The sequence below is a fragment of the Mytilus californianus genome, unplaced genomic scaffold (genome assembly GCF_021869535.1).
Source record: "Mytilus californianus isolate M0D057914Y unplaced genomic scaffold, xbMytCali1.0.p SCAF_1, whole genome shotgun sequence".
In the NCBI taxonomy this organism is placed as follows: Eukaryota; Metazoa; Mollusca; class Bivalvia; order Mytilida; family Mytilidae; genus Mytilus; species Mytilus californianus.
In genome coordinates, this window is record NW_026262581.1 from 69,362,935 (window position 1) to 69,379,012 (window position 16,078).

Consider the following 16,078-nt stretch of genomic DNA (forward strand, 5'->3'; position numbering starts at 1 on the left):
ACTGTAACCGTTTTAGAGAAATGCCCCTTTATAAATGGAAAAATTGCAAAATTTTTAGTTTCCGTTCTCTAACTTAAGTTTGCCTCAACCAAATGTTATGAAACTTATACACAATGCTTATCACCACAAAACACAGATCAAGTTTGAATTTTGGTGGCGTCACTTTAACCGTTCTAGAGTTATGCCCCTGTATACATTTGTAAATGGAAAAATTGCAAAATATTTTTCTTCTAAATATCAAGTAATTTTTAAAATTGGAGTTATCTTCCTTTGTCCATTATTATAGTTGAATCAACTACAATCAATGCGTTATACAATGCAATGTTTAATTTTGACTTCCACTGATAAAACACAGATCAAGTTGAATTTGGGTAGTGTCACTTTAACCATTATTGAGTTATGCCCCTTTATAAATCGAAAGATTTACATGGTTAAGTTTGTGATTAGGTCTGTTTAAGGGAATCCACTAATGGTTAGTAAGTCAATGCTATTTGGTATGCAGTTGTTTTTCCATTAGCACATCTCTTTTTCATGAATAATAAAATCTACCACCAATTTTTTGTTTCTTTCAACTTTAATAAAACATTGACATCGCTATTGCATAGCCTTCTAATAGAATTTGTCAATCTGAAACTCCTTGTAAACAGCTATTTCACCCAACTTACACACATTGTTCTGCATGGCATTTACTTGTTTTTATTTGTCTCCAGATCATAAATTCTATTTTTTATGCCCCCGCCCTAGTGGTTGGGGCATTAAGTTTTACCCTTGTCCGTCTGTACGTCCCAAAATTAGTTTACGTTCTCTAACTTGAGTTTACCTCAACAAAATGTTATGAAACTTATACACAATGCTTATTACCTCAAAACACAGATCAAGTTTGAATTTTGGTGGCGTCACTGTAACCGTTTTAGAGAAATGCCCCTTTATAAATGGAAAAATTGCAAAATTTTTAGTTTCCGTTCTCTAACTTAAGTTTGCCTCAACCAAATGTTATGAAACTTATACACAATGCTTATCACCACAAAACACAGATCAAATTTGAATTTTGGTGGCGTCACTTTAACCGTTCTAGAGTTATGCCCCTGTATAAATGGAAAAATTGCAAAATATTTTTCTTCTAAATATCAAGTAATTTTTAAAATTGGAGTTATCTTCCTTTGTCCATTATTATAGTTGAATCAACTACAATCAATGCGTTATACAATGCAATGTTTAATTTTGACTTCCACTGATAAAACACAGATCAAGTTGAATTTGGGTAGTGTCACTTTAACCATTATTGAGTTATGCCCCTTTATAAATCGAAAGATTTACATGGTTAAGTTTGTGATTAGGTCTGTTTAAGGGAATCCACTAATGGTTAGTAAGTCAATGCTATTTGGTATGCAGTTGTTTTTCCATTAGCACATCTCTTTTTCATGAATAATAAAATCTACCACCAATTTTTTGTTTCTTTCAACTTTAATAAAACATTGACATCGCTATTGCATAGCCTTCTAATAGAATTTGTCAATCTGAAACTCCTTGTAAACAGCTATTTCACCAAACTTACACACATTGTTCTGCATGGCATTTACTTGTTTTTATTTGTCTCCAGATCATAAATTCTATTTTTTATGCCCCCGCCCTAGTGGAGGGGGCATTAAGTTTTACCCTTGTCCGTCTGTACGACCCAAAATTGGTTTACGTTCTCTAACTTGAGTTTACCTCAACAAAATGTTATGAAACTTATACACAATGCTTATTACCTCAAAACACAGATCAAGTTTGAATTTTGGTGGCGTCACTGTAACCGTTTTAGAGAAATGCCCCTTTATAAATGGAAAAATTGCAACATTTTTAGTTTCCGTTCTCTAACTTAAGTTTGCCTCAACCAAATGTTATGAAACTTATACACAATGCTTATCACCACAAAACACAGATCAAGTTTGAATTTTGGTGGCGTCACTTTAACCGTTCTAGAGTTATGCCCCTGTATAAATGGAAAAATTGCAAAATATTTGTCTTCTAAATATCAAGTAATTTTTATACGACCGCAAAAAAATTTTTGTGGTCGTATATTGGTATGACGTTGGCGTCGTCGTCGTCGTCGTCCTGCGTCGTCGTCCGAATACACATTGGTTTTCGCACTCTAACTTTAGTTTAAGTGAATGGATCTTTTTGAAATTTTACCATAAGGTTAAATACCACAAAAGGAAGGTTGGGATTGATTTTGGGGGTTATGGTACCAACAGTTAAGGAATTAGGGGCCAAAAAGGGGCCAAAAATAAGCATTTTATAGTTTCCAGACAATAACTGTGGAACAGTGTATGGATCTCTCTGAAATTATACTACAAGTTTCCATACCACAAAGGGATGGTTAGGATTTGCTTTGGGGGGTTATGGCTCAAACCGTTTAGGAATTAGGGGCAAAAAAGGGGGAAAAACAAGGTTGTCCTGGTTAATGGACAAATACTTTAGTACAAAACATAATTTAAAGCAGTGTAAGGGAGATAAATCAAATACATCATTGAAATTATCTCCCTTACACTGCTTTTAAATTATGTATAAAGTAATGGTTAATGAAGAATTAAGATAATTTAAAACAGTGTAAGGGAGGTAATCCAAATACAACGTTTTGGTTACTTCCCTTACACTGCTTTTAAATTATGTTTAAAGAAATGCATATTTATAAAGGAAGACCAGTAAAAATATCTGCAAATGTTGCATCATTTTATTTTACAAAAAAATCTATATGAAAGATTTGACACTATATTTTTAATTCTATTATAAAATAGATTAAGTTAGCACTATGGTAAAATTAAATGGGTAATTATGGTTGCCAACTCCATTGGAAATTTGAATTGAGATTATGACCATATCTTGAGGGAAAGAATTTTTTTGGGGAAAAAAGGGGGGGGGGGGGGATAAAAAGAAATTGTGGGGGGTCAATTTTTTCTCATTTCAGATTTCAGAAATTAAAAAGAATTATTCTTCAAATATTATTTTTTTTTCAAATTTCAAATATTGAAAAATTTCAAGAAGTAATCTTTAATTGCACAGTATGGCCCATTAGATTTGTAAAATCTTTGATCACATTTATTTATTTGTTATGCCGAATCTAACAGTGTATTTAGATTTTTAATTTTGGGTCCAGTTTTCAAAATAGTCTACATTAAGGTCCAAAGGGTCCAAAATTAAACTTTGTTTGATTTTAGCAAAAATTGAATATATGAGGTTCTTTGATATGCTGAATCTAAACATGTATTTAGATTTTTGATTTTTGGCCCAGTTTTCAAGTTGGTCCAAATTGGGGTCCAAAATTAAACTTTGTTTGATTTCAACAAAAATTGAAAATATGGGGTTCTTTGATATGCTGAATCTAACCATGTATTTAGATTTTTTATTTGTGGACCCCGTTATCAAATTGGTTCATATTGAGGTCAAAAGGGTCCAAAATTAAACTTTGTTTGATTTCATCTAAAATTAAATTATTGGGGCTCTTTGATATTCCAAATCTAACCGTGTATTTAGATTTTTAATTTTAGGTCCTGTTTTTTAAATTGGTCTACATTAAGGTCCAAAGGGTCCAAAATTAAACTTAGTTTGATTTTAACAAAAATTGAATTCTTGGGGTTCTTTGATATGCTGAATCTAAACATGTGTTTAGATTTTTGATTATGGGCCCAGTTTTCAAGTTGGTCCAAGATAGGGTCCAGTATTTAAACTTTGTTTGATTTTAACAAAAAATGAATATATGGGGTTCTTTCATATGCTGAATCTAAACATGTATTTAGATTTTTGATTATGGGCCCAGTTTTCAAGTTGGTCCAAATTGTTTGATTTCAACAAAAATTGAATATATGAGGTTCTTTGATATGCTGAATCTAACCATGTATTTAGATTTTTTATTTGTAGGCCCCGCTATCAAATTTGTTCATATTGAGGTCAAAAGGGTCCAAAATTAAACTTTGTTTGATTTCATCAAAAATTGAATTATTGGGGTTCTTTGATATGCCAAATCTAACCGTGTTTTTAGATGTTTAATTTGGGTCCCGTTTTTTAAGTTGGTCTTCATTGAGGTCCAAAGGGTCCAAAATTAAACTTAGTTTGATTTTAACAAAAATTTAATTCTTGGGGTTCTTTGATATGCTGAATCTAAACATGTGTTTAGATTTTTGATTATGGGCCCAGTTTTCCAGTTGGTCCAAGTTGGGGTCCAAAATTAAACTTTTTTTGATTTCAACAAAAATTGAATATATGGGGTTCTTTGATATGCTGAATCTAACCATGAATTTAGATTTTTTATTTGTGGGCCCCGCTATCAAATTGGTTCATATTGAGGTCAAAAGGGTCCAAAATTAAACTTTGTTTGATTTCATCAAAAATTGAATTATTGGGGTTCTTTGATATTCCAAATCTAACCGTGTATTTATATTTTTAATTTTAAGTCCTGTTTTTTAAATTGGTCTACATTAAGGTCTAAAGGGTCCAAAATTAAACTTAGTATGATTTTAGCAAAAATTGATTTCTTGGGGTTCTTTGATATCAGTTTTCAAGTTTGTCCAAGTTGGGGACCAAAATTAAACTTTGTTTGATTTTAACAAAAATTGAATATATGGGGTTCTTTGATATGCTGAATCTAACCATGTATTTTGATTTTGGACATTGGACCATAATAGGTAAATTAAAAAAATTCAAGTTCTTAGACCACATTCTTTCTGTGTCAGAAACCTATGCTGTGTCAAATATTTAATAACAATCCAAATTCAGAGCTGTATCAAGCTTGAATGTTGTGTCCATACTTGCCCCAACTGTTCAGGGTTGACCTCTGCTGTCGTATCAAGCTGCGCCCCAGCGAAGCATTTTATTAAAATTGGAGTTATCTTCCTTTGTCCATTATTATAGTTGAATCAACTACAATCAATGCGTTATACAATGCAATGTTTAATTTTGACTTCCACTGATAAAACACAGATCAAGTTGAATTTGGGTAGTGTCACTTTAACCATTATTGAGTTATGCCCCTTTATAAATCGAAAGATTGCAAAATTTTTAGTTTCCATTCTGTAACTTAAGTTTGCCCCAACCAAACATTATGAAACCTATACACAATATTCATTACCACAAAACTAAGATCAAGTACAAAGTTTTTGTTTCCCTTTTCTAACTTTAGTTTGCCTCAACCAAATGTTATGAAACTTACACACAATGCTTATTTCCACAAAACTCAGATCAAGTTCAAATTTGGGTAGCGTCACTTTTACTGTTCTTCAGTTATGTCCCTTTATAACTAAATGATATGCATGCCGGGGTACATCTGTGTCCACATTTATTTTTCAATACCATACACAAATAAGAATTTTTTCAGTTTTTATACGACCGCAAAAAATTTTTTGTGGTCGTACATGTATATTGGTATGACGTTGGCGTCGTCGTTGTCGTCCCGCGTCGTCCGAAGACACATTGGTTTTTCGCACTCTAACTTTAGTTTAAGTGAATGGATCTCTATGAAATTTCACCACAAGGTTCAATACCACAAAAGGAAGGTTGGGATTGATTTTGGGGGTTATAGTACCAACAGTAAAGGAATTAGGGGCCAAAAATAAGCATTTTTGTAACTTCCAGACATACATTGTAACTTGTGTGTTAGTGTATGTATCTCTCTGACATTGTACCACAAGGTTCCAAATCACAAAGGGAATGCTGGGATTGATTTTGGGGGTAATTGCCTTAAAATTTTAGGAATTAGGGGCCAAAAAAGGGGCAAAAAACAAGCATTTTTCTAGTTTCATGACAATAACTTGTGTGTAAGTGTATGGATCTTTCTGAAATTATACTACAAGGTTCCATATCACAAAGGGAAAGCTGGAATTGAGTTTGGGGGTAATTGTCGAAACGTTTAAGAATTGGGGGCCAGAAAGGGGCCAAAAATAAGCATTTTTCTTGTTTCCAGACAATAACTTGTGTTCAAGTGTATGGATCTCTCTGAAATTGTACTGCAAGGTACCATACCACAAAGGGAAGGCTGGGATTGATGATGGGGGTAATTGCCTCAATATTTTAGGAATTAGGGGCCAAAAAGGGGCAAAAAACAAGCATTTTTCTAGTTTCAGGACAATAACTTGTGTGTAAGTGTATGGATCTTTCTGAAATTGTACTACAAGGTTCCATATCTCAAAGGGAAAGCTGGGTTTGAGTTTGGGGGTGATGAATCATAAGGGGGTTCAAAAAATTTGGGGAGGGGGATTTTTTTTTTTTCCTTTTTTTTCTTTTTTTCCTTTTTTTTTTCTTTTAAAATTTTCCATTTTAAGTTGGTTATTTCTGATTTATATTTAAAAGCAAATAATAATGATATGGTAGGAGATACACACCAAACAGGATGTGTAAATTATTATATAATAAGTATTGTGCAATAGCAAGAAATTTTCAATTGCACAGTATTGCACAATAGCAAGAAATCTTCAATTGCACAGTATTGCGCAATAGCAAGAAATCTTCAATTGCACAGTATTGCGCAATAGCAAAAAATATCCAATAGCACAATATTGCGCAATAGCAAGAAATTGTCAATTGTACAGTATTGTGCAATAGCAAGAAATATTTAATAGCACAGTATTGTGCAAAAAAGATACTTCATATAAATTGCTTATTTCTTGACCCATTTCAATGGGGTTTTATTCTTGAATTCTTGGGGTTTTTTAATATGCTGAATCATACCGTGTATTAAATTTTTGGATTTTGGGCCCCGTTTTTAAATTGGTCCACATTGAGGTCCAAAGGTCCAAAATTAAACTTTGTTTGATTTCATCAAAAATTGAATTATTGGGGTTCTTTGATATGCCGAATCAAACCGTGTATTTAGATTCTTAATTTTTGGTTCCGTTTTCAAATTGGTCTACATTAAGGTCCAAAGGGTCCAAAATTAAACTTAGTTTGATTTTAACAAAAATTGAATTCTTCGGGTTCTTTGATATGCTGAATCTAAACATGTATTTAGATTTTTGATTATGGGCCCAGTTTTCAAGTTGGTCCAAATCGGGGTCCAAAATTAAACTTTGTTTGATTTCAACAAAAATTGAATATATGGGGTTCTTTGATATGCTGAATCTAACCATGTATTTAGATTTTTTATTTTTGGGCCCCGTTATCAACTTTGTCCACATTGAGGTCAAAAGGGTCCAAAATTAAACTTTGTTTGATTTCAACAAAAATTGAATTCTTGGGGTTCTTTGATATGCTGAATCTAACCATGTATTTAGATTTTGGATATTGGACCATAATAGGTGAATGTCCAATTTAAAATTTTTAAGTTCTTAGACCACATTCATTCTATGTAGAAACCTATGCTGTGTCAAATATTTAATCACAATCCAAATGCAAAGCTGTATCAAGCTTGAATGTTGTGTCCATACTTGCCCCAACTGTTCAGGGTTCGACCTCTGCGGTCGTATCAAGCTGCGCCCTGCGGAGCATTTTATTATTTTTTGTACCCACAAAATTATGAAGAGGGTGCTAAAATATAGTAATGAGGGTGTCTGTTTGTCCTTAATTCAAATTTTTATATTCAATTGCTTACATCCACTTCATTTGAACTTTGGTGGATAGTTGTCTCATTGGCAATCATACCACATCTCGTTATTGTCGAGCCTTCGACTTTAGTCGAAAAAGCGAGACATAGCGATCCTACATTCCGTCAGTGTCGTCGTTGTCGTTGGCGACGGTGTCCACAAATATTCACTCTGTGGTTAAAGTTTTTGAAATTTTAATAACTTTCTTAAAACTATCCTGGATTTCTAACAAACTTGGACAGAAGCTAGTTTATGATCATAAGATAGTATCCAGAAGTAAATTTTGTCAAAATAAAATTCCTGTTTTTCCGTATTTTACTTGTAAATGGACTTAGTTTTTCTGCCAGGAAACATTACATTCACTCTGTGGTTAAAGTTTTTAAAATTTTAATAACTTTCTTAAACTATCCTGGATTTGTACCAAACTTGGACAGAAGCTTGTTTATGATCATGAAATAGTATTCAGAAGTAAATGTGTTAAAATTTTTTTTTCATTTTTTCCGTATTTTACTTATAAATGGACTTAGTTTTTCTGCCAGGAAACATTACATTCACTCTGTGGTTAAAGTTTTTAAAATTTTAATAACTTTCTTAAACTATCCTGGATTTGTACCAAACTTGGACAGAAGCTTGTTTATGATCATAAAATAGTATTCAGAAGTAAATGTTTTAAAAATTTTTTTTTCATTTTTTCTGTATTTTACTTATAAATGGACTTAGTTTTTCTGCCAGGAAACATTACATTCACTCTGTGGTTAAAGTTTTTAAAAATTTAATTGACTTTCTTAAACTATCCTGGATTTGTACCAAACTTGGACAGAAGCTTGTTTATGATCAAAAGCTAGTATCTAGAAGGAAATTTTGTTACCTGTTTATCCGTATTTTACTTTTAAATGGACTTAGTTTTTTTTCCAGTTAACATTAAACATGTTAAATACAGTCTGCAGTTAAAGTTTTTAAAACATTTATTAGATTCATAAACTATCCTGGATTTATACCAAACTTTGACAGAAGCTACTTACAATCAAAAGATAGTATCTAAAGGAATATTTTTATTGATTTTTTTCCTCATTTTTGTTGAGCCTGCGATTTACAGCAAAAGTAGGCGAGATACTGGGTTCCGCAGAACCCTTACAATTTTTTTTTATATAAACGTCCCTAAATTATATAGTAGAATCATCCCTGAAAAGATTTACATTACATGTGTTCTTCAGTCTATGAACAGTGTACGTGTATGATAGTATATATATATTTAACTGTTTTCCATATGTTGAAATGTCAGTTTTGAATATTCAACAATTTTTTGCTTTAAAAATGACTTTAACTATGCAAAGATCTACCTGATGATTTTGACTTGTCAGAATTTTCTTTTTATAGGTACAACCCGTAAGCCTCGACCAAAAGAAAAAAATGGGGTGGATTATACCTTCTTGTCAATGGAAGAATTTCTACATCTGGAGAAAGAAGGAAAACTGCTAGAGAGTGGAGTTTATGGTGGTAAGATACATGTACAATATACAATGTACACAGATTTTTACTTTGTCATATGATCAGTTTTTTTTGCACCAAACCTTTCAGAGAAAGGTGTATGATAGCTGCAAGAATATGCAGGGTTGACAAAGTTTTACCAGGGCGGGAAAACCTGGTTTTCTGGGGTTGGGCAATACTACCAGAAACAGGTACAAATGTAATACTGGGCAATACTGGGTAATATGATTTTTCAAGCTTATTTTTACACAAAATAGTAAAGACCTGTTGTAGTTTAATAGTATTATGATTATATAAAAACTAAGAGAAACATGTTTTGAAATATTTGTAAGTATCAGCTATTTTAATATGTTTTGAAATTCACAATTATAACTGATATATATAACAAACTAAAGCCTGTTATGTATTGCTGCATACCTAAAGAGGAATTGATTTTAATTTTCATTTTCATTTTTGATTCAAAAATCAATGCCATTGGTTTTCGTGCCATTGCCCTAATCATGTTATTTTTATACGACCGCAAAATTTACGGTTCAATACCACTAAAGGAAGGTTGGGATTGATTTTGGGGATTATGGTACCAACAGTTAAGGAATGAGGGGCCAAAAATAAGCATTTTTGTAACTTTCAGACATAACTTGTGTGTAAGTGTATGGATCTCTCTGACATTGTACCACAAGGTTCCATATCACAATGGGAATGCTGGGATTGATTTTGGGGGTAATTGCCTCAAAATTTTAGGAATTAGGGGCCAAAAAAGGGGCAAAAAACAAGCATTTTTCTAGTTTCATGATAATAACTTGTGTGTAGTGTATGGAACTTTCTGAAATTGTACTACAAGGTTCCATATCACAAAGGGAAAGCTGGAATTGAGTTTGGGGGTAATTGCCCAAAATGTTTAGGAATAAGGGGCCAGAAAGGGGCCAAATATAAGCATTTTTCTAGTTTCCAGACAATAACTTGTGTTCAAGTGTATGGATCTCTCTGAAATTGTACTGCAAGGTACCATACCTCAAAGGGAAGGCTGGGATTGATTTTGGGGGTAATTGGCTCAAAATTTTAGGAATTAGGGGCTAAAAAGGGAAAAAAACAAGCATTTTTCTAGTTTCAGGACAATAACTTGTGTGTAAGTGTATGGATCTTTATGGAATTGTACTACAAGGTTCCATATCACAAAGGGAAAGCTGGGTTTGAGTTAAGGGGTAATTGCCCTAAACGTTTAGGAATTTGGGGCCAAAAAGGGGCCTAAAAACAAGCATTTTTCTAGTTTCCAGACAAAAACTTGTGTTCAAGTGTATGGATCTCTCTGAAATTGTACTGCAAGGTACCATACCACAAAGGGAAGGCTGGGATTGAGTTTGGGGGTGATGAATCATAAGGGGGTTCAAAAAAATTTGGGGGAGGGATTTTTTTACCCTTTTTTTCCTTTTTTTTTCTTTAAAATTTTCCATTTTAAATTGGTTATTTCTGATTTATATATAAAAGCAAATAATAATGATATGGTTTGAATAAGTAAATTAGAAATTTTTAAGTTCTTAGACCACATTCATTCTGTGTCAGAAACCTTTGCTGTGTCAAATATTTAATCACAATCCAAATTCAGTGCTGTATCAAGCTTGAACTTTGTGTCCATACTTGCCCCAACTGTTCAGGGTTCACCCTCTGCGGTGGTATCAAGCTGCGCTCAGCGGAGCATTTTATCTATAGTTACAAGAGTTTAAAAAAGAATTAAAAAAGTCAGACATTCTTAAAAAAAATATTTGGAAGCCCTATCCTTGTATGACTGTTGTATAGTACTTATGGTAGAAATATAAAGAAAGAATTAGATGGTTACATGATAAATGTCAAACAAAGAACAACACCATTTACAAGACTGAAGAATCTTAAGAGTTATCTACCTTTGCATTTACTCATTTACAAAAAGTATTTCTATTGTTGATTGTGCGAGATTGAAAAAAGAAAAGTATATATTAATCTGTTTAAATTTTTTTCATTGGAATGTGCAACTTTTCATGTTTTCAGTTTCTAATTATTATGATAAAACTGGTCCATCTTCAGGGCTACATAAATTTGTTTTTCTTTATAAAATGATAATACAGAATAGTATCTGTTGATTTAGATTTAAATCGGTTACAATTGTTTGGTTCCACTCTAATGATTCTTTGGTTGTAATTGGTATATCAAATTAAAAAGAGATCAATGTAAAATTCAGGTTATTGTTGTTGTGTGTAGCATCACCTGGTCTGTAGATACTGCAGATTTAGTCATGGTTTACAGCATCACCCGGTCTGTAGATACTGTAGATTTAGTCATGGTTTACAGCATCACCCGGTCTGTAGATACTGTAGATTTAGTCATGTTTTACAGCATCACCCGGTCTGTAGATACTGTAGATTTAGTCATGTTTTACAGCATCACCTGGTCTGTTGATACAGTGGATTTAGTCATGTTGTACAGCATCACCTGGTCCGTTGATACTGTAGATTAAGTCATGGTTTACAGCATCACCTGGTCTGTAGATACTGTAGATTTAGTCATGTTTTACAGCATCACCCGGTCTGTAGATACTGTAGATTTAGTCATGTTTTACAGCATCACCTAGTCTGTAGATACTGTAAATTTAGTCATGGTTTACAGCATCACCTGGTCTGTTGATACTGTAGATTTAGTCATGGTTTACAGCATCACCTGGTCTGTAGATACTGTAGATTTAGTCATGTTCTACAGCATCACCTGGTCTGTAGATACTGTAGATTAAGTCATGGTTTACAGCATCACCCGGTCTGTTGATACTGTAGATTTAGTCATGGTTTACAGCATCACCTGATCTGTTGATACTTTTGATTTAGTTATGGTTTACAGCATCACCTGGTCTGTAGATACTGTAGATTTAGTCATGGTTTACAGCATCACCTGGTCTGTTGAAACTGCAGATTTTGTAATGGTTTACAGCATCACCTGGTCTGTTGATACTGTGGATTTAGTCATGTTGTACTGCATCACCTGGTTCGTTGATACTGTAGATTTAGTCATGGTTTACAGCATCACCTGGTCTGTTGATACTGTAGATTAAGTCATGGTTTACAGCATCACCTGGTCTGTAGATACTGTAGATTTAGTCATGGTTTACAGCATCACCTAGTCTGTAGATACTGTAGATTTAGTCATGGTTTACAGCATCACCTGGTCTGTAGATACTGTAGATTTAGTCATGTTTTACAGCATCACCTGGTCTGTAGATACTGTAGATTTAGTCATATTTTACAGCATCACCTGGTCTGTTGATACTGTGGATTTAGTCATGGTTTACAGCATCACCTGGTCCGTTGATACTGTAGATTTAGTCATGTTCTACAGCATCACCTGGTCTGTAGATACTGTAGATTTAGTCATGGTTTATAGCATCACCCGGTCTGTTGATACTGTAGATTTAGTCATGGTTTACAGCATCACCTGGTCTGTTGATACTGTAGATTTAGTCATGTTCTACAGCATCACCTGGTCTGTAGATACTGTAGATTTAGTCATGGTTTACAGCATCACCTAGTCTGTAGATACTGTATTTACAGCATCACCTGGTCTGTTAATACTGTAGATTTATTCACAAACTTATGATTGTCTGCATACTTTTTGTTGATCAAAGATAGAGCTTAGGTCATTTATTCTTTCTGAGTGCATGTCTTAATTTGAAGAAAAAATATGTGCATTTTGTACACATTTAAACTTTTTGCATTTCTCTTTACAAAGAAATCTTTATTTTTCTGTAGGGTGTTGCTACTTGCAGTTGTTTTGAAATAAAACAAATTTGAATCAAATAGAAAAAAAACAATTATTCATACAGACTTTAATGTTTTAGTTAAAAAGAAATGGATTACATTTAGTAAAACACTGAACACCATTTACAGTTGATAATCACAATGTACAAGTCATCTTTTACATTAAACTTGAAATTGATAACAATATTTGAGAAGAGGACCCAAATTGTGTCATCCTTGGGTTGAGGACTTCCCGATGTTGGCATGGGATAATAGATAAAAAAACGTTTGTCAATAAATAATACTTCAAACAACTGATCAGCTGAATAAGTTCACCATAAACAATACACAGGTTATCATTGGTTGTTTGTTTAAATGGGGTATCATATGTCCAGGAAACAAGTCCCTGATATACAATTCTCCTTATGTGTTCTTCTAAATAAAGCTACTGTTTTGATATATATTGTATTGTTTGTCACATGGTGGGTCTCCAACAGGAAGGATGCCACTGATGTTTTATCTAGTTGGTATGTACTTTTAGTTTCTGTTTAGTTATTGAAGCTAAATCTATAAACTATACAGTGATTTATAATAATTTATATTAAGCTAACTGTTTATTAGAATAGTAATTGTCCCTATATTTAAATTTGAAGATATTGTCTGGCAAAAATTCAAAGTTATCTTGGTTTGATGATTTATATTTTGTTTGATTTTGTTTTGTTGGATTGCTGTCTCAATGAGGTATACCATATATACATATTAATATCCACAATACCTTTTATCAATTTAAAAATAAAAAGTTGTGGAATTGTTTCCAGTAAGACAACTATCCACCAGAGTCCAAACGATGAGGACGGAAGCAACTATAGTTCACTGTACAATGTTCAACAATGAGCAAAACTCATTACCAAAAGTCCAGTTATAAAAGGCCAAGACAAGACAAAATGTAATACAATTCAATTTGGACTAAAGTATCAATCAGTACAAATCCAACTGATTCAGTATAAAGACGTCATAATTATATATTTATATGAGCAACTCATTACAATTAAAAGCCAGTGTATGGATTTCAATAAAATGTGATGTAGTTTCCCTTTAGAATAGTAATATTGGGCTTTACAGTATCTGCAATAAAAAAGAAAGGATGTTATTGACAAAAAATAGTACAAGAAGGAATTCAAAATATGATTTAATATAAGATTGTTAAGGAAAAAAGATGAACTGTATATTTTGTTTCAGGAAATCATTATGGGACACCTAAACCTCCACATGAACCTAAAGGACCTCTTTTACGAAGAACTGGATCTGTCGGTCAAGTTGCAGATAAGAGGAAAAGAACCAGGAGCATTGGAGATCCTGGATCAGCAAAGTCATCCCCTATTCCATTCCATGAAGAAATTTCGAGAAAAAAGTCGCTGGAAAGAGCTCACAGTTCTACAGATTTAGGTCCACTGCCACCAAACTGGGAAATGGCTTACACTGATGATGGCCACCCATACTTTATAGAGTAAGTTAACCTTCTCTCAAGGTTATACACTTTAAAATTCCTCTTGCTTGTAAATTTCACAGAGGCCGTGGGTGATTCACTCTGAAGGAAAGAGTTCCATATGGCACCCCCACGGAATAAACTAATACATTATTGTGTTCTTTTAGTATGGCGGGGGTGTCATATGGAACTCTTACCGCCATTTTTAACTGCACCACCTTGTGTCTACCATGTCTACTGCACATATAACATTCACCATTTTTATTTAAGCATATTCAGGGAGAATAATTAACCTGTGTAAGATTTTGGAGACTGTTTCCTGTCCCACTACAGTGTTTTTCTTAGAGGTTTTATGCATTATGGTACCCCCATGCATTAATTAAAAAAATTTAAAATCCCAATTACTTTATATAAGCCCAGATCCTTCAAAATTCAGGACCACCATCCTTTCAGTAAATTCCCCATCCTTCAAAACAATTATAGGGAAAACACTGCCACTTGTACTGATTACTGTGATGACATTATAAAAAAGGGGGATTGTGATAAAACAAGTTTTAGGGAAAGGAGGAGGGATATTGATTACAACTTAAAAGAAAGGAGGAGGGGTTGTGACTACCACAAACATAAGAGAAGGGGTGTGATTACAACAAGAAAAAAGGAGGAGGGATTGTCATTACACCAGTAAAAAAGGGGGATTGTGATTTTAACAATAAAGAAAGGACAAGGAGGGGGGGGGTTCTGATTACAACAAAATGAAAGTAGGATATCGACTATATAAATCTTCTCTGGCATATAATTGACATATTCATATACCTTTAATTAGGTGCCATAGTATATTGATGTATATTATATCAAGGAGATATATATACCATGTACACCAAATGTCTAGGTGCTGGATAACTATTGTTACATGTAATTGTTAAGTTCAGAATAGGAAAATTGAAATCTATCTGGGGTTTAAAGTTTGTAAGCATCCAGCAGTGTCATAATTATATAAGAAAAAGACCTATAACAACTTTGTTGATGTAAAAATTATGATTGAGTTATTCCCCTTTGATTACATTTATTTATTTTCTTATGAAGAAAAGTGGGTACACCACTTTTAAAAAAATTCTTTCTGATTGTACATTTGTAAATCTAAAATGAGAAGATTCCATTAATTAATGAATTACAGAAAATGCTTGTATAATATAATTTGAAAAATCCTTATAAAACCTAAATTATTCAAATCCAGATGATTTAATCAAACATTTGTTTATTTCAGTCATGATACAGAAACAACCCATTGGTTAGATCCCCGATTATCACATCTACAGAAACAGACTGCTATGGATTGTAACGATGATGGTAAGTGTTAAAATAATGTGTTAGTCATAATCATTAAAAAATTGAAAACTTCAAATTGTAAGAAATAGAATGGATCATGATGGAACCATCATAGTATTTCTCTTTATTATGCAGCCAATGAAAAATCTTCTACTTTATTAAATGTTTAAATAAAAATGACTGTTAAAATGGGGGATCAATTGCACAAAGTGTTCATTTGTGTGTAATATATGTGTTGTAGCTCCCCTAGAATGTTATGATATTCTAACCTGCTTTTAGTAATGATCAGCATCTTAAATACAACCTGTTAACATTTGGTGTTCCCTATTTCAGAGGAAGTGTCATTATCCTGCAATGGATCATTTAACTAGGAAATAATACAATCAACTTTTTTGGTATACTTATTCAGTCCCAGTGTCTGTATCTATTGTGAATAGACGACAGTTGATGAATCTCTGCTGTTTTCATAC

The 16,078-nt window shown here is 33.0% G+C and overlaps 1 protein-coding gene across 5 annotated transcripts in view; it reads left to right on the forward strand.

Moving 5' to 3' along the window:
* LOC127706598 (membrane-associated guanylate kinase, WW and PDZ domain-containing protein 2-like) overlaps positions 1–16,078 on the forward strand; it is a 106,443-nt gene that overhangs the window by 12,782 nt on the left and 77,583 nt on the right. For 4 of the 5 annotated variants that reach the window (XM_052211256.1, XM_052211271.1, XM_052211278.1 and 1 more), the window contains exons 3-5: positions 8,931–9,050; positions 14,036–14,303; positions 15,547–15,629. In XM_052211256.1, the coding sequence (XP_052067216.1) occupies positions 8,931–9,050; positions 14,036–14,303; positions 15,547–15,629 (471 nt within the window). Of the gene's footprint in view, positions 1–8,930; positions 9,051–13,289; positions 13,324–14,035; positions 14,304–15,546; positions 15,630–16,078 lie in introns of those variants that run through there. The other variant, XM_052211286.1, reaches the window with a different exon arrangement.